This window comes from Acanthopagrus latus, chromosome 10 (genome assembly GCF_904848185.1).
Source record: "Acanthopagrus latus isolate v.2019 chromosome 10, fAcaLat1.1, whole genome shotgun sequence".
Lineage (NCBI taxonomy): Eukaryota > Metazoa > Chordata > Actinopteri > Spariformes > Sparidae > Acanthopagrus > Acanthopagrus latus.
Window position 1 is genome coordinate 2,019,122 of NC_051048.1, and position 25,610 is coordinate 2,044,731.

Below are 25,610 nucleotides of genomic sequence, written 5' to 3' on the forward strand. Positions count from 1 at the left end.
ATTTGTTTTATTTTCCAAAATAACTTCACTGTGTTTCTAAAACTAACTCATTTCCTCATCAGGTCATGACGTGTTCCTCCCCCAGCCTCCCCTGGCTCTGGGCTGGGTTGACATAATACAACAAGAAAAAACCCTCCCATCTTGTATGTGACAGTGATAACAGGGTTTTGCATGTCTCCAGTGTGGAGCTAAGCTGGACTGGACCCTGTCACACCTGCTACAGGTATGTTCTGCACCAGATGTAATGCTTTATTCAGACAAGAAAACTATTTTTTTTTTTTTATGATTTGTTTGTTTAATTTCTCATTTCAGTGACCTAGGATGTGCTACCTAAAAAATGGACCATGTTTTAAATCTTCACGTACTTGTTTTACTGCTGGTCCATCCTCAAACATCCTGTGTTACAGGTAACATACTGCACACAAACACATACAGCAAGTAACAGCTTGATGAAAGTTACAGTATTTTTTTTTATTATTATTATTATTCACAGTAATCACAGTAATGTGAAGGAAGTGGTCGCTGTTTTTAGATCTGACATGTCCAGACAGCCAAGCTACCGGACATCTGATACATATTAATCACATGGAAATTCAAACTGTCGCACACTGTGCAGGTGTTTTGACTGAACGTCATGGTATCTCTCCTCATCCCACAGTCTTTACATAAAACAAAGTAGTCAGGACCCAAACAGAACACAGCCAGGAGGAAAGCAGGGTAAAGGGGAAAAAAGAGAGTGCTTTGTATATGCAACACACAAAAGTTAAAAAAAAATTCAAACCAGGAAATACAAGAGGAAGAAGAGGTAGAAATAAACCATGGGAGAAGGGACATGAAGACAGAGGTCCAGGCTGAGGGGAACAACAGAGTCAAACTGACAGAGACAGCAGGGAGAACACAGACTGTAGGTGTGACAGGTGAAACACATCATGGCAGGCACACAATCAACCTGCAGGGAAATCACAGGGAGGGCTGCTTCAGAATAAAAGAGGAAACAACAAAACCACAACTCAAACTCTGACAAACGTCATTGTAGGTTCGGGGCCGCTGAGGTTTAACTCGACCAATGAGATCTTCAGAAACATTGTCAGCTGATTCACTGTCGTTTCTTTAGGTCATGTTCGGGTCGTGGGTCCAGCTCAGCCAGTAGTGGCAGCAGTGGGTCAGGACATGGTTTTACCGTGCCACCTGGAACCTGCTACCAATGCTTCAGAACTGACAGTGGAGTGGACGAGACCCGACCTGGACCCCAGATTTGTCTTTGTGTGGCGTGACGGAGTGGAACTGGAGAGTAAAAAGAATCCGGTGTACGAGGGAAGAACATCAGTGTTCAGTGAGGAACTGAAGCACGGAAACATTTCACTGAAACTCTCCAGAGTGAGAATATCTGATGAGGGACGATACAGATGCTTCATTCCAGATGTGGGTGACTCCCATGTTCAGCTCATTCCAGGTAAGTTCATGAAAAAAGTTTCCATCAATAATATCTACAAAGTCGTTTTTATTTTGTCTGTTTGTTACACTTGTGAAAAATCTGCTGTTAAACATTACACTGTTATCCATCAGCAACATGCAAATGTGCCTCGATTACTCTGGTTTATGAGTTCAACGGGCGGATCTGTAAATGTGCATCAGTAACCTGTCACCTGTTCCTCCTGTCCTCCATCCTCAGGAGCCGTCTCTTCACCTTTCATAGCAAGGATAGAAAGAAGCAGCAGTGGACATGTGGTTCTACAGTGTGAGTCCACAGGCTGGTATCCAGAACCTGAGGTGTTCTGGCTGGACGGTGAGGGAAACCTCCTCTCTGCTGGACCTACAGAGACAGTCAGAGGTCCTGATGACCTCTATACTGTCAGCAGCAGAGTGACTGTGGAGAAGAGACACAGCAACAGCTTCACCTGTAGAGTCCAACAGAACCACATCAACCAGACCAGAGAGACACAGATACATGTTCCAGGTAGACATTCTTTCTTCAGTTTTAGTTTCAAAACACACATGTGCATTTTTCTACACTGTATATAATCCAGAACATCATGACGTTTGTGTTCTTTACATTTCAGATAACATCTTCAAGGCCCAGTTCAGTTCTGGTACTGTCATTGCTTTGGCTGTTTCTTTGGCCCTTTCTCTCCTCACTAATGTTATCCTTTGGATATGTTACTGTCGAAAGAGGTAGACGACTGTGTTAGTGTTAGCCACTTTGTATCTGTTGTGGCAGTGTGGATGTGAATATATATGCTGCCTAAATATAATAATTAAAACCTGTTTTTTTTTTTAAAAAACCCTGTTGTCTGTGGTTTGTTGTTAAGAACAAATATTTGATTTTAATCATAAACTGAGTTAGTAGTTGTTGACTGCTTCATATGCAGGGTCCAACAGAACAGCACCAACCAGACCAGGAAGATCAGATCATTTAAACTAAACAGCAATACTGACAGAAATATCAACCCTAACCCCCAATGTTATTATTGGTGTAACCTATATTACAATCATTTTCATTGTTATTACCCAGATATAACCTGTTATTAAGGAGTGGTATGCACTTTTGACTTAACATGTCTTCCTGCCTTGCAGAACAAACAATTAATCAGTCAAACTGGACTCTCTGACTCGCATCCAGCTGGTGGAGCTCCAGGCCTGAAAACAACCCTGCTGCTGCCAGACGTCAGGGACAAACTGTTGATCATGTTGATCACTTCTCTGCATGAGTACTGAGATTTAGATTGTAGTTATTGCAAGTTAGAAGCACATCTCCTGGCATTATTAGACTGTCGGGCTATAAACTGATCAGATGCTGAAACAAAACTCAAATATCACAAACTCATCCTGAGCTTGTACATAGACATAAAAAAGAGCTAGATGATGTTAGTGTCTGCACAAGACTGTGGCTGTAAACTGTGTGCGTCTGCTTCAGGTCAAACTGCTGCACAGTCACCACCACAAGGAGTCTATTTAAAAGCAGCTGCAGCGAAACACCGTGGTCTAACTGATGCCTCAGTAATAGACTCGAGCTGTGGGTTAGCTGAAGCATCATCAGCCTGTTGTGAAATGCTATAAAGAGGCCATTTATTTTTGATTCTTGTAACATATGCTGCCATCGAACTCTGCACAGAAGGAAGAAGAGTCAACTAGAACCCATTAAACAAGTGAACTTTAAAACAATAGTTCCTAAAGAGCTGTTCTTTAGATTATCATGAGAATGTTAAGACACCTGCAGTTAAATTACAAAAAATGTTTATTAAAAAAGATTTACAATTGCTATTACATTGCTGTTTTACAGAGAGTAACCAGGAAGAAAACGAGACACAAATAAAATGATGCAAATTCGTACTTGACATAGAGAAGACTCAGATGAAACGAGAAACATACAGGAAATACAAACAAAAACCGCGACAAAAGTTGTACTCGGCTTTGAATGAAATTGAACGACAGCACACTGTATTCTTGTTAAATTTACTGACTATATGTAATATTAATCTGATCACATGTGGCAAACTGCCAAATAAAGTACTAAATATTAAAAGCAAAGCTTTATGGACTACTGCAACAACTTCCTCGCACAGTGTGATGTAAGCATCTCCTTCAGTATGGAGATTCTTCCTCCATGGTCTGCGACACACACAGGTACATGGATACATGGATAAAATAATATTGTAAATACCAGCAATCAACGCTTCATCACAAGTGACCACATGCACTACAATTTCCAGTATTTTCTTTATACCACCAGGTACATTTACTTGTCACTTTAATATCAAAGTTAATTTTGATTGTAGCAGTATCAACGGTGTCATACTGTATCGATGGAAGCATATTGGGCATCTGAATCTGTTAAAGGTGGATCATCTGATTCTGGAGAAAATGGAAGAAAATGGAATTGTTTCAGTCTTTTCTTTGAATTGGTCAGTGTCAAACATCTCATTTAGTCTTATTCATCTGGGGATGGTTTGTCATCAGAAACACGTCAATGTAACAGATAACTGTTAAAATGGGATCTAACTGAGGTACATGGCCTTAAAATTATATTGCAGTATTTTTAAAGCTATAACACACAAAATACACAAAATATGTCTATGTTTTTCACCAAATTATTCAATATCAACATTGCAGCAATATTGTAGATGACTATTGGTACACTCACAAAATATGAACACAATGAGATTTCTAATCAATAATCATCAGTAATGTTGATATAATGACACTGTGGGTACTTGGTGTATGTCACATCACCATATAATCCCCAAATTTCACATGATATATGTTTCATATCGTGGTTACAACATAACATTGATATATAGTCTAGTGTACCACTCTGAGCATTGACCATTTAACTTGGCTCATCTTGTTACGTCTTAGTGATTAGTGATAAGCTCTTTTACTGATGCTCTAAATGTGTTCATGTGCCCTGAGGTTCTATCTTGAGCATTTCATTTGATCTTCTGCATGATCTTCAGCCGTTACAGGAACGTTACAGGAATGTTTACCATTTTGTAGAGCTTGTGAAGTGTCATCGTCGCTGAAAGAGGAGTTCAAAGACTGAGACAAAGATTCCTCCTGACCTGATAGAGACACAAATAAACACATACAAAATGACATTATACTGTGTTATGTAGTTGGTTTCAAGCTAATATCAGAATGCTGCTTTGGTCCTGTGGAGGCCTGCAGACTGCAGACTGAAGGGGCTGAGGGGCTCGTCTTACCTTTTTCTGTCTGTGGTTTTGTGCCGTGGTTTGTGTCACGATACAGGCTCAAATTATCAGCAGCGTCTGCAGCACCTTTAACACAGCACCATGACACGTAGATGACTTGAACTTTCACAACGGTTTTCGACATTTGTGGTTACACCTTTAAACTGACATCTATCTATCTAGCTGCACCTGCTGTCACTGTTGTTGAGCTTTTTAGCAATTACCTTCTTTTTTCTTGTCTTTTCTGATGACATCATGCAGGTCCTTGTTTGGATCATTCATCCTTGCTTCAAGTAAAACTGCAACATATAAAAAAACCTGTTGCTTACTTTGGTGTTCGCTTTAGAGTGTTTGTATTTGGTATAATTTTGGTACCTAGCTGTTTCTTCCGGTATAGAAGTCCAATAACCAGCAGCTGCAGCACCAACACGACAATGATGACGATCCACAGCAGGACGAAGTAATGGCGGGAAAAATAAATCTGTTTAGAAACTTCAAAGATGACATAAAGTACCTTGTTCAGTGAAAGGCTAGAAAATACAGAAATATCTGAGTGTTTGTTTTGTAAAATGGCCCCTATTGGTCAAAACGTAGACAGAGAAGCTTTATGAATTCATCTCTCATCTTTATCATTTATGTTATAGAACAAACAATGAATTTATCACTTCAGTAAGACAGATTAATAAAAATAGGTCTTAGGTGCAGCTCTAGTTTGTACAACATATTCGACTACATTTTAACCTGAAAGGTGCTTGCTTTCTTTTGATTTTGGTCATCTGCCCTGACTGCTTTTCCCCTCTGCTGAGTGCTGTTTGATCATCGACCTAGTAAACTGACCTTTTGCCTTACCTGTTCTGTCTGTGCGCTCTGCGTTTGAGTCCTCACTTTTTTTCTCTGAGCCATCATACGTTGGGCTCTCCTCTAGAATTTGAGATAAAGTTCTGTGAGTTCAGGGATTTGATGCTTTTCATGAGTTTGTACGGACTCACCTACTTGCCTAGAGTCTGCTGTGTTAGAAATTATTGACGGTGCTGAAGACAATCAGCATCTGTGCTGCACAACAATTAAAAATGTCGCTCCATCCACTCCACATTTGAGGTGCAACCCAATCCGCAGAATAAATGGAAATAAGTTATCTGTATGAAACATATATATTTGAACATATCTTTGGTTTGCAGAGATTAAAAAAAATCCCAACATGTAATTCTGGCGACTGGGCTGTTGTTTGTCCTGTATGTGTAGAAGAATAAGCTGTTTACTGACGATATGTCTCACCTTTGACAGACAGCTGTCTCCCTGGTGATTCTCCAGTTCCAGATATTCTGCATTTGTAGAGTCCTTCATCAGACTTGGAAACACTGTGTATGGTCAGCTCTCCTGTAGAGCTGCTCCTGAAGAGGCGGCCATTTTTGTAGAAATCTGCTTTGAGGTTGGAGGAAGTATTCTTGTTTCTACAGCGCAGAGTCATGGGGTCTCCCTCCTTCACAGGAACATCAGGACTGTCCAGGATCACAGAACCATCTGAACAATGCCATAGAAGATATTTGTAACAGTTTTATGCAAACAGATAATGGATAGTTCAGGGTTGCCTTTTCAAGCGTAGATTGAATGTAAATCAGTTAAGTTGCAGCTCATATCTAGAGTTGACTTGATGAAACAATAAAAAAAAGGACACAAACATGCCTTTCACTTTATCACATTTACCTCTCACATGCAGCCAGCTCTCTGGTGAGTCTCCAGCTCCAGAGATGTTGCACTTGTAGTTTCCTTCATCAGACTTGGAAACTCTGTGGATAATCATCTCTCCTGTAGAACTGCTCCCAACACGGAGGCCATCTTTATAGAAATCAGCTGGCAGGTTGGAAGAAGTCTTCTTCTTCGTGCAGCTCAGAGTCACATCTTCCCCCTCCATCACGGGCAGGACAGGACTCTCCAGAATCACAGAACCAGCTGAACAACATTACAAACGGGCAATAAAAGCAATATAGCGTTAGGGACGGGAGGTAACATTCTCATTGATGTATTATGATAGAATCGAAATCTACATACGGCCAACATACCAGTGACAGTGATGTTGACAGTGTTGCTTCTCGCTCCTCCCCCACCTTCACACCAGTATTCTCCACTGTCTGATTTATATGGATAGCCAATGGTGCAGTTCAAGGTTGACGTCATATCGACATTTGAACATGCTTTCAAGAATTCCTTGGCATTCCTCACTGACCATCCAGCCGAGACATTTACCCCAAAACAGGTAAATGAGACGGACTCGTATTCAAAGGTCTGCAGTCTGGTTGGAACGATACGAACAGCTCCATCTGACGCTGAGCAACAGAGAACAAGATTAATTAAGACTCAGTTTACTTACAGTTATTGTACAAATATGTTAAGAAAGTAGACCTGAAGCAAGCAAATAGGCTTGAGTCATTAGATTGTACACTCAATTACACCTCTGAAGCATATCTGATGGCAGGAGGTTTCTTGTGCATGACTTGTCAAAATAACAGTTACAAAGTGCTTTGAGGAGCGTGAACAATGATAGTAATACTTTGAGGCCTTAATGATACAAAAGGTAAAGCAGTAAACCTAAAGAATGCAGTGGAAATACTTGTCATCAGAAATATATCTCAAGATGGGATTTCAACTGCATGCTTAAACAGGAGTCGGATGATGCAAAAAAAAGTCCAAAGCCATTCAGCTCACAGGTTATGATCTGATTAATATGGGGGTCAAGAGTTCAGAAAGGTAGAATGGGGCCACATATTGGTTAACCTTGAATGTTATTACTGAAAATTAAACCAAGTTTATCATGGATCAAATAAAATCTCATATGTGTTGTCATTTACTGTCACAAAGCAACTAGACTGCAAGAATTCCCAGGAGAGACGGATAAATTAGCGGAGAGTCATCGGCGTAAAAGTTGAGCTTCATTTGTTGTATCCCATGACATTTAATGAAGCAACTTGTACTCACCAGATTTCTGAGAGTAACTTGGCTGAACATGTGCAACCAGCAGCATCAACAGACTCACCACTGTGAAGCAGAAATAAACAGAGCTTAACAGTTGCTTATATTTAATTACCAAATCATATGCAGAGACATATTTAAGTGGCTTACTGTTATGTACTCTACTAATATGGAGACACAAGGAAATGAAGAGGACAAATTCAGTACTTACACAGTCTGATGCAGAGAGCTGTAACCTCCATGCTGCCTCGCTGCTGACTGAGCGGCAGACTGAATCAAGGCTAAATGCAGCACAGTGCAGTTGAGAACTTCCTCTTCCTGCGTAGATTATTTCTGGTTTTAAGCGGGCCTCGACTTCAGTGTTACAACCACGTCTGTCAGGTAGACGTACTCTGGGTAAAAAGGGGCATGTTAATCTTTGCTAGTTAACACAAAACAACAAGTAAACATTGTAAATTGTCTTGAATGTTTATTCAAACATCCATGGGAATCCCTCCAGTAATTCTTAAGGAATTTTACTGACTGGATAATTCAAATCAATGATTCACTGATTGGATAGTCGTGAGGAGAGGGAACAGTGAAAGAGCTAGAGTGTAAATAGAAGTGAGGAGTAAAATCTTCCTGTTTGAACTTCTGCTGACCTCCTAATGTCTGACTTTAATAGACTGAACAGTAATCAGGAGTCCTTTTCTGCCCCCTGCAGACCCATAACAACAAGCTGTTGCCATTTCTCCAGATTCATTGGCTTCAGATATGATTATACGACGATATATATACACTTACTTATATGTCACACATTAACAGAGACACTGAATGCAAGTTTGAAGGCAGCTAACGGCTGGCACAGAGACATATATTATGACACAGGTGAAGTCTGATGCCAGGAGCCAATGGGTGGGTAAGTAAGGTAAGTAATTGCACCTGGTCACTTCAGGCCTGGTCCTCTTTGGGTTGGCTGTGTTGCTGTCCTCTTTGTCTTCTCTTCTTCCCAGGCCTCCAAGAACCAGACGGATGAAGGTTTTGTGTTTTTTTGTTTTCTTCACTGTAACCTAGGCTCAGGTCAGAAATACACCCTCCTACTTTGCTTTCAGAATGTCAGATTTTTAGATTTTTTTAGTAAACTGATTGGATGCAGATTATTGCCACTTTGAGCTCTATGTATTAAAATGATTACATTAAAATATTTATTCTCTTCCTCTTCTGAATTGCCAGAGTAGCTCTGAGGATGTTTTTCTGTTTAGAATAGACATTAATTAGTCATTATTCATTAAATACTTAATCATAAATTAATAATACTTCATGAGTTGTTCCTAGTTGAGTCATCTAAATTAGTATTTACTTGCAAGTCATACTGTGAAGTTACCATGTGCCTGTTTATTCCTTAATGATTATTTTACCTTCCTTAATAATTACTAACCTCTCAAAGTTATTCCAAGCATCATCCTTCCAAAATTAACAATTAGCTACTCTTGGAAATAAACATCTGTTCTTAACAACAAACCACAGACAACAGGATTTCTTTTTTTAAAAAAACAAAAAACAAAACAGGTTTTAATCATCATGTTTAAGCAGCATATATATTCACATCCACCCTTTCACAACAGATACAAACTGGCTAAGACTGCAGGGATCAACAGCAAACCAGCATCTGTATCCAGGGAAGCAAGTTAGCGAGTTGTCATTGTCAGTACCTCTTCCGACAATAACGTATCCAAAGGAAAAGATTAGTAAATAAAGAAAGGGCCCAAAACACAGCCAAGGCAATGACGGTACCAAAACTGTACTGGGTCTTGAAGATGTTATCTGAAATGATAAAATAAACACAAAATTGTATACTGTGTAGAAAAATGGGTATTTGTGTTTTGAAACTAAAACTGAAGAAGGCTTACAATTATAAAACATGTCTACCTTGAACATGTATGTGTGTCTCTCTGATCTGGTTGGTGTGGTTCTGTTGGACTCTACAGGTGAAGCTGTTGCTGTGTCTCTTCTCCACAGTCACTCTGCTGCTGACAGTATAGAGGTCATCAGGACCTCTGACTGTCTCTGTAGGTCCAGCAGAGAGGAGGTTTCCCTCACCGTCCAGCCAGAACACCTCAGGTTCTGGATACCAGCCTCGAGACTCACAGTCTAAAACCACCCCATCACTGCCTCTGTCAATACCAACGATGAAAAATGTAGACGCAGCGTCTGACGGAAGAGAAGATAAGAAATGATACTCTTTAAACTCTATCTCAATATATTCTTTCAGAAATTTACATTTGTTGGAAATTTGACACATTTCTTTGGCAAAAAACTGAAGCAGAGTAAAACCACCTTAATTAAAGAATGGAAAGTATCACCATGTGGACGGTTTACATGCTGTGTACTCAATTACCAACAACGAGCTCCACAAAGGATTCCTTCTTCCATCCTGGAATGAAGCATCTGTACTTTCCCTCGTCAGAGGGTTTGACGTTGGACAGTTTCAGTGAAATGTCTCCAGACTTCAGTTTTTCCTCAGAGACTGATGTTCTATCCTTGTAGGCAGGATTCTGCAGATCCATCAGGTTCTCACCAGAACGCCACACATGGACAAATCTGGGGCTCAGGTCAGCTCTGGTCCATTCAAATGTAATGGCAGCAGCATCAACGGCAGGTTCAAGGTGGCACGGCAATGTGACGTTATCGCCAACTGATGCTACGATTGGCTGAAGTGGACCGATGACTGCAGACTGACCTGAGGGAGAAGCAGACTTGTTTTTAGCTTGTATACTTGTGTCAATATGCCCTCCCACGGCAGGGGACGTATTGAGGTGCACTGATCTATCAGAACACAAACACACTCTGGAACTGATTAGGTGAAAAATCTGTATGAAATATTACAGTGAAGGATTGAGTTACAGACTGCTTACTATACATCATAAACAGCCAAACCCAGGTCACAATGAGAACAAAGAAACATATGATCATAACACTATATGTGAAAACTGAAATGATTGAATGCATTAAAAACTATTTTAAACAAATACATACATGAAAATATTTGATTACACTTTGGTTTATAATTTTGGCTCCTGTTGTCTCCGGATTATGATACAACAGTGCTAGTTTACTGTATTTTTCCTTTGTTTTATTTCTCTGTTTGTACCTACACATGACTTTTTATTTTTTAATACTCTACCTCTACATGAGTCTGGCAGGAGAAGTAAGACAGCCACAGCACTGAAGATACTGAGCTGAGACAACATATGGTGAATCATGTTGGAGTTTAGATCTAGAAATTGACACAAACCAGTTGTGAGATGTTACAGTCAAGTAGACCAACCACAACAATGATGAATCTGAAATGGTGGTATTTCCAAAAAAAATGTAACAAACAACAAACATACAAACAAAAAACACTAAACAAACACATATGACACTGCACATTCTCATATTTTCAGTATTGATATTCACTGGGCATCACACAGTGACCATATCAGAATGGTCAGTTCAGTATTATTTCACTGTGCTAGTGCCAGAGTTCCAGTCATAACCAACTGAAAGCTGACCTACATTTTACACTGCTAACCTACTTTGTTCAGGGAGTTACAACTGAGCTCTCAATCTAGGCTTTGTAGGTACTTTACAGATGTGTTGTTTTTGTAGTTATATGTATCTGTGGTGTTACTTCCATCTGACTTGTTAATGTCAAATATTCATTTTAGGTTGTTCTTTATCATAAAACACTTCCTTAGCATGTTATCATATACTGTCTCCCAGCATATAACAAACTACCACTGATTAAGTTCTACAATCAAAAATCTACCTTGAAGTTTATAAAGTATGTAACATTTCAATTCATAACAGTTTGATTTATCAGTGTTTCAAACATAGAGTTATATCTGCGGTGCCATAGAATTATGTTCATGCAATAAAGGATGACAGTAAAACAAGGAAAAACATCCAGATTCAGGGAAAACTACAAAACAGTAACGTCATGTTTAAACTTTCATTTCAAATGATAGTTTCTATTAAATGACAAATGAAGCTTATAAAAGCAGACATACCTGTTTCGTGGCTTAGACACCTCTTCTCAGAAAACGTTATCTGTCCAATAAAATGTAGACTTTAACCTTAGAGAGCTGACACAAGGTGTTGTAGGTTAATAAATAATGAATTATAATCCAGCAAAGTGTTACTTTAAATGTAACAAAAGTACAGACTCATTTCTTTATATTTATGCAAAATACAATTGTAAATTAAATTGACGTCCCCTGCTGCTATCAGCCTTCAAAACAATTCAAATCAAAACAACCGTATCTGTATATTTCCTAACAAAAATATGACCATTAACATTTCGGTATGGACTAAGGAAAATGTTTATGATGATGGCAGGTGTGTTTCAAGAGTTACTTTGCATTGTTTCTCTCAGCCTGTGTTTGTATGTGTGTGTGTGTGTGTGTGTGTGTGTGTGTGTGTGTGTGTGTGTGTGTGTGTGTGTGTGTGTGTGTGTGAGTCAATTATGTTATATAAGTTAATGCAGTATATATTGAATCAAATACAATGTACAACATTTGTTTAAGATAAGCTTATATGATAAAACCCAAGTAAACACAGTACTGCAGCCTGATTGTTACCCCTGTATTAAAATGGTGACAAATAAGCAAAGTTTCTTGTAAGAATAAAGCTATATTTACAGTGGTTTTTGGTGTCCTTAACATTTTTTTTTCTATGTTGTTCACTAACTCTTTTGTCTGAAAGTAATGGTTTCTGAATGTGCCAGTTAGTATTATCTCAGTCTAACTGATGAGCCCAACAACAAGTCAAGTCAACGAGTCAAACGTCATCAGCAAGTCACTTTATTCTGTGTGTTTTACGAGTCAATAAACATATTGAGGCATACAAAAAAGCAACCAAACCACACTGGCTCCACTTGAGCATCAAACTGAAATCACCATGTGGGCGGTTAGACCACATTGAGAGTATTTAACAGCTGCAGGAGCTGCGTTCTTATTAACAGCGTCTCACACGTAGCAGACAGAACAATGTGGTTGAACCCAAAAATAAACACCAGTGAAGTGACCTACTGTTTGTCTATTAAATACTACAGCCTATTGTCTGAAGTCCCCCGATTAATAAATGCTGTCTTTTAATACAATCCCAATCTAATATAATAATGTTTTGCATTCAAGTAAAATGACAAAATTAAAGTTTCTTATGTTCAGTTTTTTGGCGATGAAAAAGAAAGTAAATGTAACATTTTCAAGTTATGAAAGGTTTGATGTGTTATTTTAATAACTGACTTTAAAAACGAATAAGTGCAACACAGAGCTTTACAAACATATGTAACTTTTTCTATCTTCTTCTCTGTCTTTTCTTCCTCAGTCAGGTGACTCAGCTCTTTGTGTCCTGTGAGACAGAGAACACAGAATACGTTAGTGGTGAAACAATCTAAACTCAAGGGACACTTACTCAGAGTCTTCAGGAACTTAAATGACTGGAACTTAATCATGTGTCCTCACATGATGTAGGTTCTGAACAATGACGCTTTGGAAGATGGCATGGACTTGGTCATGGACTTATGTCATCATACCAACTTTGTAGTGTTCTGGTTGGTGCCAGACTTTAGGACCAGGTTCATTGAAGCCTATGGGAGATGCATGGAGTAGATTCTGAGTATCACAGCATCCTGAATTCGCCCATTTAACCCTTTTATATCGTGAGGGATTTGTTGTTACTACATTTACATACTGCATGTACAAACATTTTCTCATGAGGTTTGTGTCTGAGGAGCTCAAATTATTACCAGCATGTGTGACATTTACTGACTGAGAGAAGTCACATGTGGCTTTATAACAATAGTCCATGCATCAGTCAGTACCACAGTGGTTTTTAGCCTTGTCTCAGCTAGAGAACGTCTAACAGCCACTCTGAGACTGAACACATCAAGGAAGTCAACACACCTTGAACCCACTTTGAACAATAATAAAAATTTAATTGCATTTTCAAGTGCATCTTTTCTGACATCACTGATTTCCCTAACATAAAGCATTATGAAACATTATCATGATCTTAATGACCAAACTATCTTCACCTGTATGAGTTACGTGAGTGTAACTCTGAGTTTCCCACAGTGAAGCAGAACGACCACAGGCAACAGCACAGCCACACTCACAATGGTGAAAACGGTCCTTACGAGGAGGAGAAGACAGAAGGAGTGATCCCAGGAGAAACAGGTCACTCTGTGAAGATCTGTTGAGACAAGACGAAATATCTGCTTTAATAACATGCAACAGGCTGTCTCTAAGGGCTGCTGAAGCGTTACTCTGAGACACAACTAATTAGTTTGGGTTTCTGCAGAATTAACAACTAGAGGATGAAGTCAAAAGAAATTCTGCAACTGTGCAGTGTTTACCTCTGACAGCCAACCAGCTCTCTGGTGATTCTCCAGCTCCAGACATTCTGCATTTGTAGAGTCCCTAATCAGACTTGGAAACTCTGTGGATGGTCATCTCTCCTACCAAACTGTTCCCAATGAGAAGTCCCTCTCTATAGAAATCAGCTGGAAGGTTGGAGGAACTCTGCTTGTTTCTACATTGCAGAGTGACAGCATCTCCTTCCATCACAGGAAGGACAGGAATTTTCAGGATCACAGAACCATCTGAAAGATTCAATAGATGTTTCTGTTACTGATTGAATCAACATTGAATAGCTATCCTTGCACTGCAGGGATGCTATAACCTAAACTATGAAAGATTTTACCTCTGACAGTCAACCAGCTCTCTGGTGATTCTCCAGCTCCAGAGATGTTACACTTGTAGAGTCCTTCATCAGACATGGAAACACTGTGGATGGTCAGGGTTCCTGTGGAACTGCTCCCAACATGGTGGCCATCTTTATAGAAATCAGCTGTGAGGTTGGAGGAAGTCGTCTTCTTTCTGCAGCTGAGAGTGACAGCATCCCTCTCCACCACAGGAAGGACAGGACTCTCCAGGATCACAGAACCATCTGGACAACATTAAAGAATTGTAAGAGGCTCAAGTGTGACCAATTAGGTTCTTTAGAAATACAGAAGGAGGGACTAAATGAAGTCAACATACCAGTGACAGTGATGTTGACAGTGTTGCTTCTCTCTCCACCTCCACCTTCACACCAGTATTCTCCACTGTCTGATTTATATGCATAGTCAATGGTGCAGGTCACAGTAAACATCTCAGTGCCAACTGAGCATTTTGAAAAGAACTTCTTGATGTTCCTCACTCTCCATCCAGCTGAGACATTAACCCCCAAACAGGTAAATGAGACAGACTCATATTCATAGACCTGCAGTCTGGTTGGAACAATAACAGCTGCATCTGATGCGAAAAAACAAAGAGCAATGCAAATTAAGAAATTGGCTGCCAAAAAGAAAGAAGACCCAATCACAATTCAGAGCAGTGTTTGTCATTTAAGTCTGAAGATACCACTAAAAACTGATGGTGATTGAATAATGGTTAAAAGACGAGGATGCATTCTATTACCACCCACAATGTGGTGATGTTCGTACAATGATTCACTATATTGTGCACATACACATGGAGAACTCCCATACAAAGTTGCATATCCTTAAAGGCCACATAATGGTAGAAATATCATTTAGAATTGTTACTGTAGCCTCCTTTGTGGTAGAATTGCTGCAAATGTTACACACCAGAGCAGTGAGGTTGTGTAAAAGATTCACAAATCTGGTATCAAGTTTGTATGTGTGTATTTGTTATAACAAGTCAAGTGCATCACAGCTAGATAAAGCAGAAGTAGTAACAATGAATAGCTCAGCTACCCTTGCACTACATGGATGCTAAATGATGAACAGTGCAATCTCTCACCCCTGACAGCCAACCAGCTCTCTGGTGATTCTCCAGCTCCAGAGTTGTTCCACTTGTAGAGTCCTTCATCAGACTTGGACACATTGTGGATGATCGTCTCTCCTGTGGAATTGTTCCCGACGTGGACTCCATCTTTACGGAAGTCTGCTGTCTGGTTTGATGTGAGGTTGGATGTGGTTCTACAGCACACAGTCACATCGTTTTGCTCCGTCACAGGGAGGACAGGACTCTCCAAGATCACAGAACCATCTGAACAAAATGCATTAACAGTATACTTTTGAAACACAGAACAAGAAACTGGAGGTATCATTTCTGTTGTTGATATTTTGTGATTTTTGAGTTGAAATCTACACACAGTCAACATACCAGTGACAGTGATGTGGACAGTGTTGCTTCTCTCTCCTCTTCTTCCTTCACACCAGTATTCTCCACTGTCTGATTTATATACATACTCAATGGTGCAGGTCACAGTTAACATCACTGAATCAATTGAACATTTTGAAACAAATTTCTTGATGTTCCTCACTCTCCACCCGGCCGAGATGTTAATCCCCTCACAAGTAAAAGAGACGGACTCATATTCATTGACCTGCAGTCTGGTTGGAACGATGCGAAAAGCTGCATCTGAGAAACACAGAACATATTATGATTATCATGGTTTGGAAATAATAAATAACGGCAGAATGCATTGCTAAAAGTCTACCGTCTACAAAACCTGCTCGCTCACAAAAAAATGCTGTTCTCAGAAGCATTTTGACATTGCTCACAGCCCAATACAAATTATAGCTTGTTCTTATAAGGTAGGAAAGGCAAATCTGGAGGAAGATTGTTGATTATGTTGTTGTTGATTGAGTCTCATTCATAATTCAATAATCAACCATCTCTCTCCAAAATTGCCTTCCTTAATATTTGTAGCTAATTAATATGCTTAAGTCAGAAGGTGATTCTAGGAGATTTTCTAGTATGATATTTTTCGTGCAGGATTCCTCAAAACAACAAAAGTTACCAAGTGCTTCATTAAGTGTAATTGAAGATGCAGGAGATTATCTGATGGCTTTCAAGCACTGATGTTTTCTATGAACAAAAACATGCTAATGAAAGCAATGTTTTGGTGTTCTGCTTGTTGAATTAAATTTAGAAGATAACAAAAAAATGTGTTCGGCAACAAATACTTGAGCTGTCCTCACAATGCAGGCATGCTGAAAGACAGTACTTTAACATGAAACAGTGCAATATCTCACCTCTGACAGCCAACCAGCTCTCTGGTGATTCTCCAACTCCAGAGATGTTACACTTGTAGAGTCCTTTATCAGACTTGGAAACACTGTGGATACTCATCTCTCCTGTGGAACTGCTCCCAACATGGAGGCCATCTTTATAGAAATCAGCTGGCAGGTTGGAAAAAGTGTTCTTCTTTCTACAGCTTAGAGTCACATCATCCCACTCCGTCACAGGGAGGACAGGACTCTCCAGGATCACAGAACCATCTGAACAAATTGCATTAACAATATACTTTTGAAACACAGATCGAGAGACTGGAGATAACATTTCTGTTGTTGATATTTTGTGAATTTAGAGTTTAAATCTACATCCAGTCAACATACCAGTGACAGTGATGTTGACAGTGTTGCTTCTCTCTCCTCCTCCACCTTCACACCAGTATTCTCCACTGTCTGATTTATAGGCACACTCAATGGTGCAGGTCACAGTAAACATCACTGAATCAACTGAACATTTTGGAATGATTTTCTTGATGTTCCTTACTTTTAATCCATCACCTCCTTCACAGGTAAATGAGATGGACTCATATTCAAAGACTTGTAGTCTTGTTGGAATGATATACAAAGCTGCATCTGACACTAAGAGACGGGGAAATAGATAAATTAAGAATCAGTTGATTACCAGTTATTATGAAAATATATCATAAGAGGTCAAAAAATACAACACACAACCAACTCAAACACGCAGGTGACACATGGCTGCACTTTGTCAGCACTTTTGTTTGTGTATGACTCAAACAATAGTTACTTAAAGGACAATAAATGAAGGAAAGAGTATGGCAAGGCATAAAAGGTAAAGCAGTAAACCCAAAGAATATTGCAACCATTACAATGAAGCCATTGAGCTCTGATAACAAAGTCAAACATCTCTAGTTGCAAGCAGACAGAAAAGTTGAACACAGGTTATGACCCGACTAACACAGGGGTTAACAGCTCAGACTGGTAGAATGGGGCTAGATATTGCTGAACCTTGACTGTTATTAGTAAAAACCAAACCAAGTTTATCATTAATGAAATAAAAGTAGTCCTTATTCACTGATGGTTCCATCAGATAGCAACTGGACTGCTAGAATTTCCAGGGAAGACTGATCAATTAGCGGAGAGTCGTCAGCGTAAAAGTTGAGTTTATCTGTGCTCTGATTAATTGGGAAATACATTTCATGATTTCCTTTTATAGAAGAAGACTCGAGACTTAAACACAACCCTTCAGTGGTGTTTTTGTTATACAGGTGTTAGGCTTTCATCAATCTGGCTCAAGAAAAAATGTTTTAGGGTTAGAGCTAGTAAAAGAGGTGGGAGGATAATTATTTGTATCCTTTTACACTCATCCAAGTGCTGCTCACCAGTTTTCTGAGGGTAACTTTGCAGAACATGTCCAACCAGCAGCATCAACAGGTTCAGCGCTGTAAAGACAAGTAGAGAGCTGAATATGAAGTGGCTTTCATATGTTATCATTGCAGAGACATATGAAGTCATGTTTGTAATCTATTGATCTAATCTCAAACATTTTGAGCAATTAAAAACTCAAGGCATCTGCTGGACTCTATAATATATATTGAGTCTAGTGTTTATTCCTTTCCATAGGAACTTGTTAATGATAAATGTTGAGAAAGGCAAATTCAGTACTTACACAGTCTGATGCTGAGAGCTGTAACCTCCATGCTGTCTTGCTGCTGACTGACTGAGTGTCAGACTGACTCAAAGCTAAATACAGCACAGTGCAGTTGAGAACTTCCTCTTCCTATACATATTATTTCTGGTGTTGAGCCGGCCTTGACTTAAGTGTTGCAAACACTTCTGTCAGGCAGATGTGCTCTAATCTTTCACACCACTTGTAGTGATGTAGTGACGTGCTTTAGCCTTCAAATGTTTTGATTTCTGTCAGCTATAACTTAGCTCTCTCCTTGGACATTTTACTGCTTTGTTAAGCTTCACTGTGTGCCAATAACATGCTCTTGTGTTTACCATTTGGGAATTTGAATGATTAGCCCCAACATTTGACATTTGACCCTGGCAGGTGAAGTGAGTGTCACTGATGATATCAAAGGACCTTGGTGGGAAACCTTGGGTCATGGCATTCATGTGAGTGGCCACTTGAGAAGCCCCACCCACCCAAACACAGTTACAGACTGAGTTTACCCCCTCATGGCAACAGCAGTCCTCAATGGCAGCGCCACCCGGAACAGGATAATGTGCCTTGCCACACCGCAAAAACTGGTCAGGAATGGCCCGATACATTTGATGAAAAGCAAAGTGTCAGCAGTTTGATAGCCAAGCACAGGGGGAGGAGATGGCAGTGTGACTCTGCATTGTTAAGTCTGTCCTCCCTCCTGTTTGAACCTTTGCTGAACTCTGATATTGATGGTGTGGACATGAATAATCTGTCCTCTTCTGCCCCCTGCAGTCCCATTGTCTATCTCATGATCCATTAACCAAAACAATAAAGAAAGTGTTATCACGTCTCTGGTTTCATTGGCTTCAGATGTGATCATGGTACTTTACAGTTGTGGTGAGCAGTTACCTGGCAACTGGATCAAAGTTCTTTTATTTAGGTCCATTTGTTACACATTAACAGGGACACTGAATGTTTACAGGCATAAAGCAGTATACTATTGGTTTAACATTTTAACAAACTAATCAAAGAAACAAATCCATTGATTACAATTTTTTCAGACAACATACTTTAAGGAGTTTCCAAAACACTTGGAAAACTCTTAATCCTGATGTGCATGGACCCTTTTTAAAGCCAGTCATACAGACTTGGATCTAATAGGCTGAGCGTGGGTAGGGACTTAAAAAGATAAGACAGAGCGGGCGCAGTGTAGTAATTTGATTTATGGAGTTGAACCGTGTGTCACTGACTGAGAAAGCAACTAAAAGGTAAGACATGCGTTATAAATAAAACTCTAATTGTTATGATTTTATTTTCAGTTAAGTGGAAATTGCATTGTATTTGCCATCACTCATAGTACTGTATCAAACACAGCTTATTTTTCAGAGTCCAAACACGACGACTCTTGCACTTTATATCATAGGTAAAATGCAATATAAACATGTACGCGCACAGCGAGTAGTATACATAGAAGCTTAGGAAGACATGATTTCAGACAATTGATATGTTCATTTCAACAGAACGTCAAAACATTTTCTTCTTGTTGAACTATATGGTATATTTTAATTTTCAGCGCTGCATGATGCATCACCAGACAGACAGATTGACCTGGAAATCTTTGATTTTCCGTCATGCTGTTGTCTTCCTTCTCCTAACACACTCTCGTGAAGGTAACTTCTTCATTAATATTATGATGAAAGGTCATTGTTTTCGAACTGATAGTGGAAACATTATTTAATACGTATCACTCTATGTATGAAAAAATTATAAAGTCTTTTAAATGTGAATTGTAATTTTAGTGCACAGACCAACGTTTGAATAAAATGATCTCACCTGTTGCAGTTCGTCCACAGTGGAGGGCGCCACAGTCCCACTGTATTTAAGCTGAGTGGTGAAAATGAAAGTGAAAACCACCCTCTTGTTTATTGACCGGATACTGCATGTTTGACTTTGTGAGGTCAGTTAGATAACAGATAATGTCTGGGTTTGTATTTAGAGTAAGATGGAAGGGCCCAGGTTAATCATTAACTCGTTCCTGTGTTGCTGTGCAGAGTTTATTAAAGTGATCACAGGTGCCGGTGTGGTTGTAATCCAGAGTTCAACACGTGTTAATTATTTATTGAAAATGAATTAGTGTTAGTATATTTTTAGCCATGCTAACAGTGTATGTGCTGACTGTTCTTCAAATATGATCCAGAGAGAAATATATCTAAAAACAGTGACACTGATATTTGGTACTGATATTCATGGTTCCCAAAAGGATGAATCCTAATGACTGTGTTAAATCTGTACATTTAGTTGGAAGATCCAACACTTGTACGCTCATTCACAGTCCTCAGAGGATAATAAACATGAGGAGCATCAATACGAGGCTGACATGCAACATTTTGCAACAGCTACTGGAAGGATTGCCATGAACTGCAGTTCAGACATTCACACCTCTGGATGAACCATATTAGCTCTGACCATGTGACTTCATTTAATGCCATCATCAGGTCAAAATTTAATCGTCTGATGATTTGGTTTATGTGCATCAGCCTTACCTGAACTTCACAATGTCTGCTAAAGTGTAGATGTTAGCAATCTAAGAATCTTAACTGAGATGGTCCTTAGCATCAGCATTGTCATGTTGGCACATTGATATTAGCATTTTACAGATACAGCGATTCTGCAATAATCTATACATTGCAAGACAATCAATGACACATCAATATATCTTTCTAACTGAAGAATACAAATACACAAAAAAGGCAAAGTGCATGAACTATGTTTCTTCACTGCATTGTGCTGTCAGAACACACAAAATAGAAAAAATTGAATTTATTGAAACCTAATGTTGTGCAGGATCGTACATTGCCCATGTTTATTCTGGTGATTAGGTCAAGTATGGCATGCTAAAACATATTATTTTCCTCAGGTCTAAGTCAGGGGAATGGTCAATCTTCTGAGCTGATATCAGCGTTGCTCGGTGAGAGCATCACGCTGCCGTGCCATGTGAGTCCTGCCACGGATGCAGTTAACACGATGCTGGAGTGGGCGAGACCTGACCTGGACCCCAGATTTGTCCATGTGAGGCGTGATGGTGAAGACCGGCTTATTGATCAACACTCATCATACAAGGGGAGAACATCAGTGTCCATCGATGGACTGAGACGGGGAGACATGTCACTGAAACTCTCCAAAGTCAAGTTTTCTGATGAGGGAACCTACAGATGCTTCGTTCCAGGATTTGGAACAGATACTAGTATTAAGCTTGTTGTTGGTAAGCCAGCAAACATGTTGAGCGTCCAATTTCAAATTATTTTTCATCATCTGCACAGTTTTGTTCAGTGTGCTCTTATTCAATCATGCTTATTACAGTCTGGGTTTTCTCTTTCTCATCATCAGATGTTTTCATTAAGATAACCAACGTCAGTCGTGGAGTTCTGCAGTGTGAGTCTACAGGCTGGTATCCAGAACCTGAGGTGTTCTGGCTGGACGGTGAGGGAAACCTCCTCTCTGCTGGACCTACAGAGACAGTCAGAGGTCCTGATGACCTCTATACTGTCAGCAGCAGAGTGACTGTGGAGAAGAGACACAGCAACAGCTTCACCTGTAGAGTCCAACAGCACCACATCAACCAGATCAGAGAGGCACACATACATGTTCCAGGTATAACTGAGTTCTGTATGTATGATATGATAACAGTTGAGTGTCACACAGCTGTGGTCTAGTTGAATAAATATGTTGTTCTGTGTTTTATTGTTTCAGAGGATTTCTTTAAAGAGCCGTCAGGTTCTGGTTCATCTGTTGCTGCCATCATCTTTGCACTCGCTGGCGTCACTTTGGTTCTTTCTGCTTGCTTTGTTGTCTGGAAACGAAGACAGAGGAGAAACAGTAAGTCAGTGGTGTGACGTTACAGCAGGGTATCTTAACATCAATATAACTACAAAAACACTAAAACGGACAATAGACAAAGACAAAACGTAAATTAAGTTTGTCTAGAAATCAAGACAATCAAGCATGTTCTCATTCCCGATGTGTCATATACAGCAGCCTGATCAATCGCCTGAAGCTAGTTTGATGCTGTAGTTTCCACTCCAATAATAATATATAGAGCAAGAAAATCACATCTTATTTGTGATTGTCAAGCGTGATTTGTTTTTAATTTATATTTTTAACGTTAGCTGTCATAAGTATCTTCTCTTCTCCTGTTAGTAAGATAGTTATACTGAATTACTTGGTTTCCCAAATCATCAAATGGTTTGAAGTTGAAGTTCAAAGCAGCTGCCATCCAAAAGTATCAGTATTTGACTAGGTGGGAATGAGACTCAAAAATCACTCTTATGAACACAAGTTTTAACCTAACTAAGGTGATTTTTTTGGTAGGAAAGGCAGTTCCAGAGAAAGCATGAGAGTATGTGCAACCAAGGAAAGAGACTTAACAATCAGCTCTTCTTCCAGAATCACCTTCCTTACCTTTAAGCAGTTGGATAAGTTGGATAATATTATATGTAATTAATTTTATTTTGTATTTATTTACTCATGTATTTTTATATTACTTCTCTATGTGATGCCATTATGATTGGGATTATATTATCCAACAGAGGGAGATGAGACCAAAATGTACTGTGGTGATCAGGTTGTACTGCCACTTGTCGGTCAGTGCAGTACTGAGATACCTCTGGTAGGACCGTGTGTCTTGTCTTTCCTCATACGTGTGCACAAGATAAATTAAACAGGGAACATCTCAAAAAAAACATAGTGCTACATTTTACTTTGTACACCTTCCAGAATTTTAAATGTATGTATTTTTTTTCATTTATCTGAAAAATCATAGCTAGCATAGGATTAGGTCAGTTTTGGATTATCACAGCAAAACTAAACTGATGAGTGTTTCTACACACAGGCTTCAAGCCAAATCATTCGGATGAAGAAACAACAGGAGGGGGTGATGCATCAGAACAGGAGCACCTGATACAAGCAGCAGAAGGTGAAACACTGAGGAATCAGAGCGAGATGGAGGTTGTGAATAACAGCAAATATGAACAAACAGGATGGTCAGGTCAAATTGAAGAGGAAAAACCACCAGAGAAGTTTAGCATGGAGGTAGAAGAAAATGTAGAAACAGGGTCACAATGTGTGGTGGAGAATGAAAGGCAGCAAGATGAGGTCCAGACAACAGAAGATTTGGACAACATGAAGAAAACGACTGAATCAGCAAGTGAAGGTAGTTCAGATCAAGAAGAGACGGAAACAGAGAAACCAGAAAAGAGTGAGGACATGGGAGACAGAGAGGAGGGGACAAAGTCTGAAACAGAAGATCAGGCTCTGATGGAAAGAGGACGACTACAACCGGTCGGGGCGAGTGCAGAAGCAATGACTGATCCTTACAAGGCAGAAAATAAAGAGCAAACACAAACTGAATCAGCAGGTCAGAGTCCAGCTGATGGAGGAACACAAGGTGATCAAACCCCAGCAGGAGAAGAGACAAATCTTGGTTTGCAGGAAAAGTCAGAAGAGACTAAATCAGTAAGTGAAGGTAGTCAAGATCAAGAAGAGACAAATGGAAGAATACAAGATGATCATCCCCCAGCAGGAGAAGAGACAAATCTTGAAATGCAGGAAAAGACAGAACACAGTAAAGCTGAAGATGGAGGTGGAGGGGATAAGACAACATCTACTGAAGAAAACTCAACACCACAGTCTCCAGTGGACGGACAAACAGGTCATTTCAAAGACACAGACGGACACAATACTTTGGACGAAAGTGATAAAAACAAGGAAGCAGAAAAATCTACAGATAATGTAACAACAAGTCAGGGACAGACGGCTGGACAAACACAACATGAAGACAGTGCAGACGAAGGGAGACAATCTAACGAAGACACTGACTCTGACAGTGATAACACAAAATCCCCATCTTCAGTAAATCCAGAAACAAACACAGGGCGGCAAACTAGTGACGAGTCAGAGAAGAGTTCTGAGAGCAGAGATGGAGACAAGAATAAGACATCAGGAGATGATGTAACAACACCAGACCAGACCTCAGCGAAGGATGGAGAGAGTGGTGAGGAGAAAGAAGACGATGATCACAGTCAGAGAGTGAATGATGCAAAGAATGAAGGAGATGACACTGATGCTTTAAGTAACAGCTCAGGTTCTCAGGATGGGTTAGATGGAGGACAAGACCAGGTGGATGAAGACAAAGAGTCAGGTGATGGAACATCAGATTAATGTTACGAGCGATTTACAGCAGAAAAGGAGAAACACATCACTGATAGACCAGGACAGAGAGATGAGAACCTGCAGAACAAAGAAACAGGACAGAAAGAAAGAACTTTGCTTAACGTGCTGCTGTAGGAGAGGACAAGCAGCGTAAAAATAAAAAACACTTCATAATATAACTTACATAATATTCTGGCAGCCTGGGCACCAAAAATAGTGTAAAGGAACAGAAAGTATCTCACAAAAACACAGGACATGTATCACAGTCTGGTAGTTCTTAAGTATGGTGTGAAATACATTGCTAGAAAGTTAAAATTCATTCCTTCCACTTTTTTGTTGTGAAATTTTCCATTATATTTGTCAGTTAGCAAACAATTACAAACCTTCAAAACCAATTCTTCTTCTCCTGTTGTCATTCACATTATCTAACTGTATACTTACAGATTGTTCATGTTATCTTACATTAACTATGTAAATTCACAGACAACATTTGTAATCGTATTGATATTTCATTGTATTTCAAAAACCTGTAAAATCAAGTTTGGATAAATACAATAATGGATTTAATTATATTGTTATTCTTATCATTGATACAAAATGTCTTTTATTTGTTGCTGTTTTCACTGAATTTGTAATTTTATAGACTCAATAATAGAAAACATGTCATGAAATTAATCTTTTCTGTCTGGTATGAATTATTTTCCAGCTGCAACAAACTCAAAAGAAAACCAGGAGCTGGAACTTTAATTACCATTGAAACATTATTGTTATTTTTTTCATACTTTTAATGTTGAGATGTTACACTGTGAACACTCAAAAGGCTCTGTCAAAAAGAAATGTTGTCTGTTTCTGTGTTGTGGGTTTTTTTTTTTAGCTTTTAGCATCATATTACAATTCCTGAATTCTTTTTTTATTACCATCTTTTAATGTTTTATAAGTGTGATAATTTCTCTACATTAATCATCCAGTGATCACCTGCACTGTTTGACATTCATGAAATAAACCTAAAGATCTCTGTCTGTCTTCA

General features: G+C 39.3%; 4 protein-coding genes across 7 annotated transcripts; 1 reads left to right on the plus strand and 3 right to left on the minus strand.

Annotated features, from left to right (window-relative positions):
* Positions 1–137: 137 nt before the first annotated feature.
* Positions 138–25,610, plus strand: LOC119026830 (butyrophilin subfamily 2 member A2-like). Of its 3 annotated transcripts, XM_037111412.1 has the most exons (7): positions 157–223; positions 313–407; positions 1,115–1,453; positions 1,673–1,750; positions 21,821–22,027; positions 22,127–22,252; positions 23,265–25,610. In XM_037111412.1, the coding sequence occupies exons 2-7, from the start codon at positions 338–340 to the stop codon at positions 24,590–24,592; spliced, it is 2,148 nt and encodes a 715-aa protein (XP_036967307.1). In that variant the 5' UTR covers positions 157–223; positions 313–337; the 3' UTR covers positions 24,593–25,610. The 3 variants fall into 3 exon arrangements, with proteins under 3 accessions (XP_036967308.1, XP_036967307.1, XP_036967306.1); XM_037111413.1 differs by lacking the exons at positions 21,821–22,027; positions 22,127–22,252; positions 23,265–25,610 and adding exons at positions 2,061–2,090; positions 2,575–2,624 and having other exon boundaries at positions 138–223; positions 1,673–1,957; XM_037111411.1 differs by lacking the exons at positions 157–223; positions 313–407; positions 1,115–1,453; positions 1,673–1,750 and adding exons at positions 19,357–19,644; positions 19,950–20,046; positions 21,294–21,638 and having other exon boundaries at positions 21,764–22,027.
* LOC119026854 (high affinity immunoglobulin gamma Fc receptor IB-like) lies at positions 3,331–8,411 on the minus strand. The gene is made up of 11 exons (XM_037111461.1): positions 7,867–8,411; positions 7,662–7,721; positions 6,749–7,012; positions 6,393–6,638; positions 5,964–6,209; positions 5,538–5,609; positions 5,064–5,180; positions 4,913–4,987; positions 4,701–4,775; positions 4,485–4,559; positions 3,331–3,852 (listed from the first exon to the last, which is right to left on the minus strand). The coding sequence occupies exons 1-11, from the start codon at positions 7,895–7,897 to the stop codon at positions 3,791–3,793; spliced, it is 1,323 nt and encodes a 440-aa protein (XP_036967356.1). The 5' UTR covers positions 7,898–8,411; the 3' UTR covers positions 3,331–3,790.
* On the minus strand, positions 9,200–11,742 carry LOC119026894 (butyrophilin subfamily 3 member A2-like). Its single transcript, XM_037111552.1, has 5 exons — positions 11,687–11,742; positions 10,819–10,911; positions 10,033–10,374; positions 9,564–9,845; positions 9,200–9,458 (listed from the first exon to the last, which is right to left on the minus strand). The coding sequence occupies exons 2-5, from the start codon at positions 10,895–10,897 to the stop codon at positions 9,340–9,342; spliced, it is 822 nt and encodes a 273-aa protein (XP_036967447.1). The 5' UTR covers positions 10,898–10,911; positions 11,687–11,742; the 3' UTR covers positions 9,200–9,339.
* Positions 12,501–18,641, minus strand: LOC119026836 (Fc receptor-like protein 5). 2 transcript variants are annotated; one of them, XM_037111429.1, is made up of 11 exons: positions 18,395–18,641; positions 18,108–18,167; positions 17,089–17,343; positions 16,726–16,971; positions 15,851–16,108; positions 15,485–15,733; positions 14,720–14,974; positions 14,382–14,627; positions 14,035–14,280; positions 13,714–13,871; positions 12,501–13,028 (listed from the first exon to the last, which is right to left on the minus strand). In XM_037111429.1, the coding sequence occupies exons 1-9, from the start codon at positions 18,423–18,425 to the stop codon at positions 14,099–14,101; spliced, it is 1,782 nt and encodes a 593-aa protein (XP_036967324.1). In that variant the 5' UTR covers positions 18,426–18,641; the 3' UTR covers positions 12,501–13,028; positions 13,714–13,871; positions 14,035–14,098. The 2 variants fall into 2 exon arrangements, with proteins under 2 accessions (XP_036967324.1, XP_036967323.1); XM_037111428.1 differs by having other exon boundaries at positions 18,108–18,641.

Bases quoted from the DNA above. Each gene is read 5' to 3' on its own strand.
- LOC119026854 (XM_037111461.1), bottom strand. From the start codon at position 7,897: ATGGAGGTTACAGCTCTCTGCATCAGACTGT. The intron at 5,181-5,537 runs GTAAGGCAAAAG...TCATCTTTGAAG, and splicing joins AGAGCGCACAGACAGAACAG to TTTCTAAACAGATTTATTTT. The intron at 4,776-4,912 runs GTAATTGCTAAA...GCTGTGTTAAAG, and splicing joins AAAAGACAAGAAAAAAGAAG to GTGCTGCAGACGCTGCTGAT.
- LOC119026894 (XM_037111552.1), bottom strand. From the start codon at position 10,897: ATGATTCACCATATGTTGTCTCAGCTCAGTATCTTCAGTGCTGTGGCT. The intron at 10,375-10,818 runs GTAGAGTATTAA...CTTCTCCCTCAG, and splicing joins CCTGCCAGACTCATGTAGAG to GTCAGTCTGCAGTCATCGGT. The intron at 9,459-9,563 runs GTAGACATGTTT...TTATCATTTCAG, and splicing joins GACACACATACATGTTCAAG to ATAACATCTTCAAGACCCAG.
- LOC119026836 (XM_037111428.1), bottom strand. From the start codon at position 18,240: ATGACTTCATATGTCTCTGCAATGATAACATATGAAAGCCACTTCATA. The intron at 16,972-17,088 runs GTATGTTGACTG...CAATTTGTTCAG, and splicing joins TGTCAACATCACTGTCACTG to ATGGTTCTGTGATCCTGGAG. The intron at 15,734-15,850 runs GTATGTTGACTG...CATTTTGTTCAG, and splicing joins TGTCCACATCACTGTCACTG to ATGGTTCTGTGATCTTGGAG.
- LOC119026830 (XM_037111411.1), top strand. From the start codon at position 19,956: ATGATGCATCACCAGACAGACAGATTGACCTGGAAATCTTTGATTTTC. The intron at 20,047-21,293 runs GTAACTTCTTCA...TATTTTCCTCAG, and splicing joins CCTAACACACTCTCGTGAAG to GTCTAAGTCAGGGGAATGGT. The intron at 22,253-23,264 runs GTAAGTCAGTGG...TTCTACACACAG, and splicing joins ACGAAGACAGAGGAGAAACA to GCTTCAAGCCAAATCATTCG.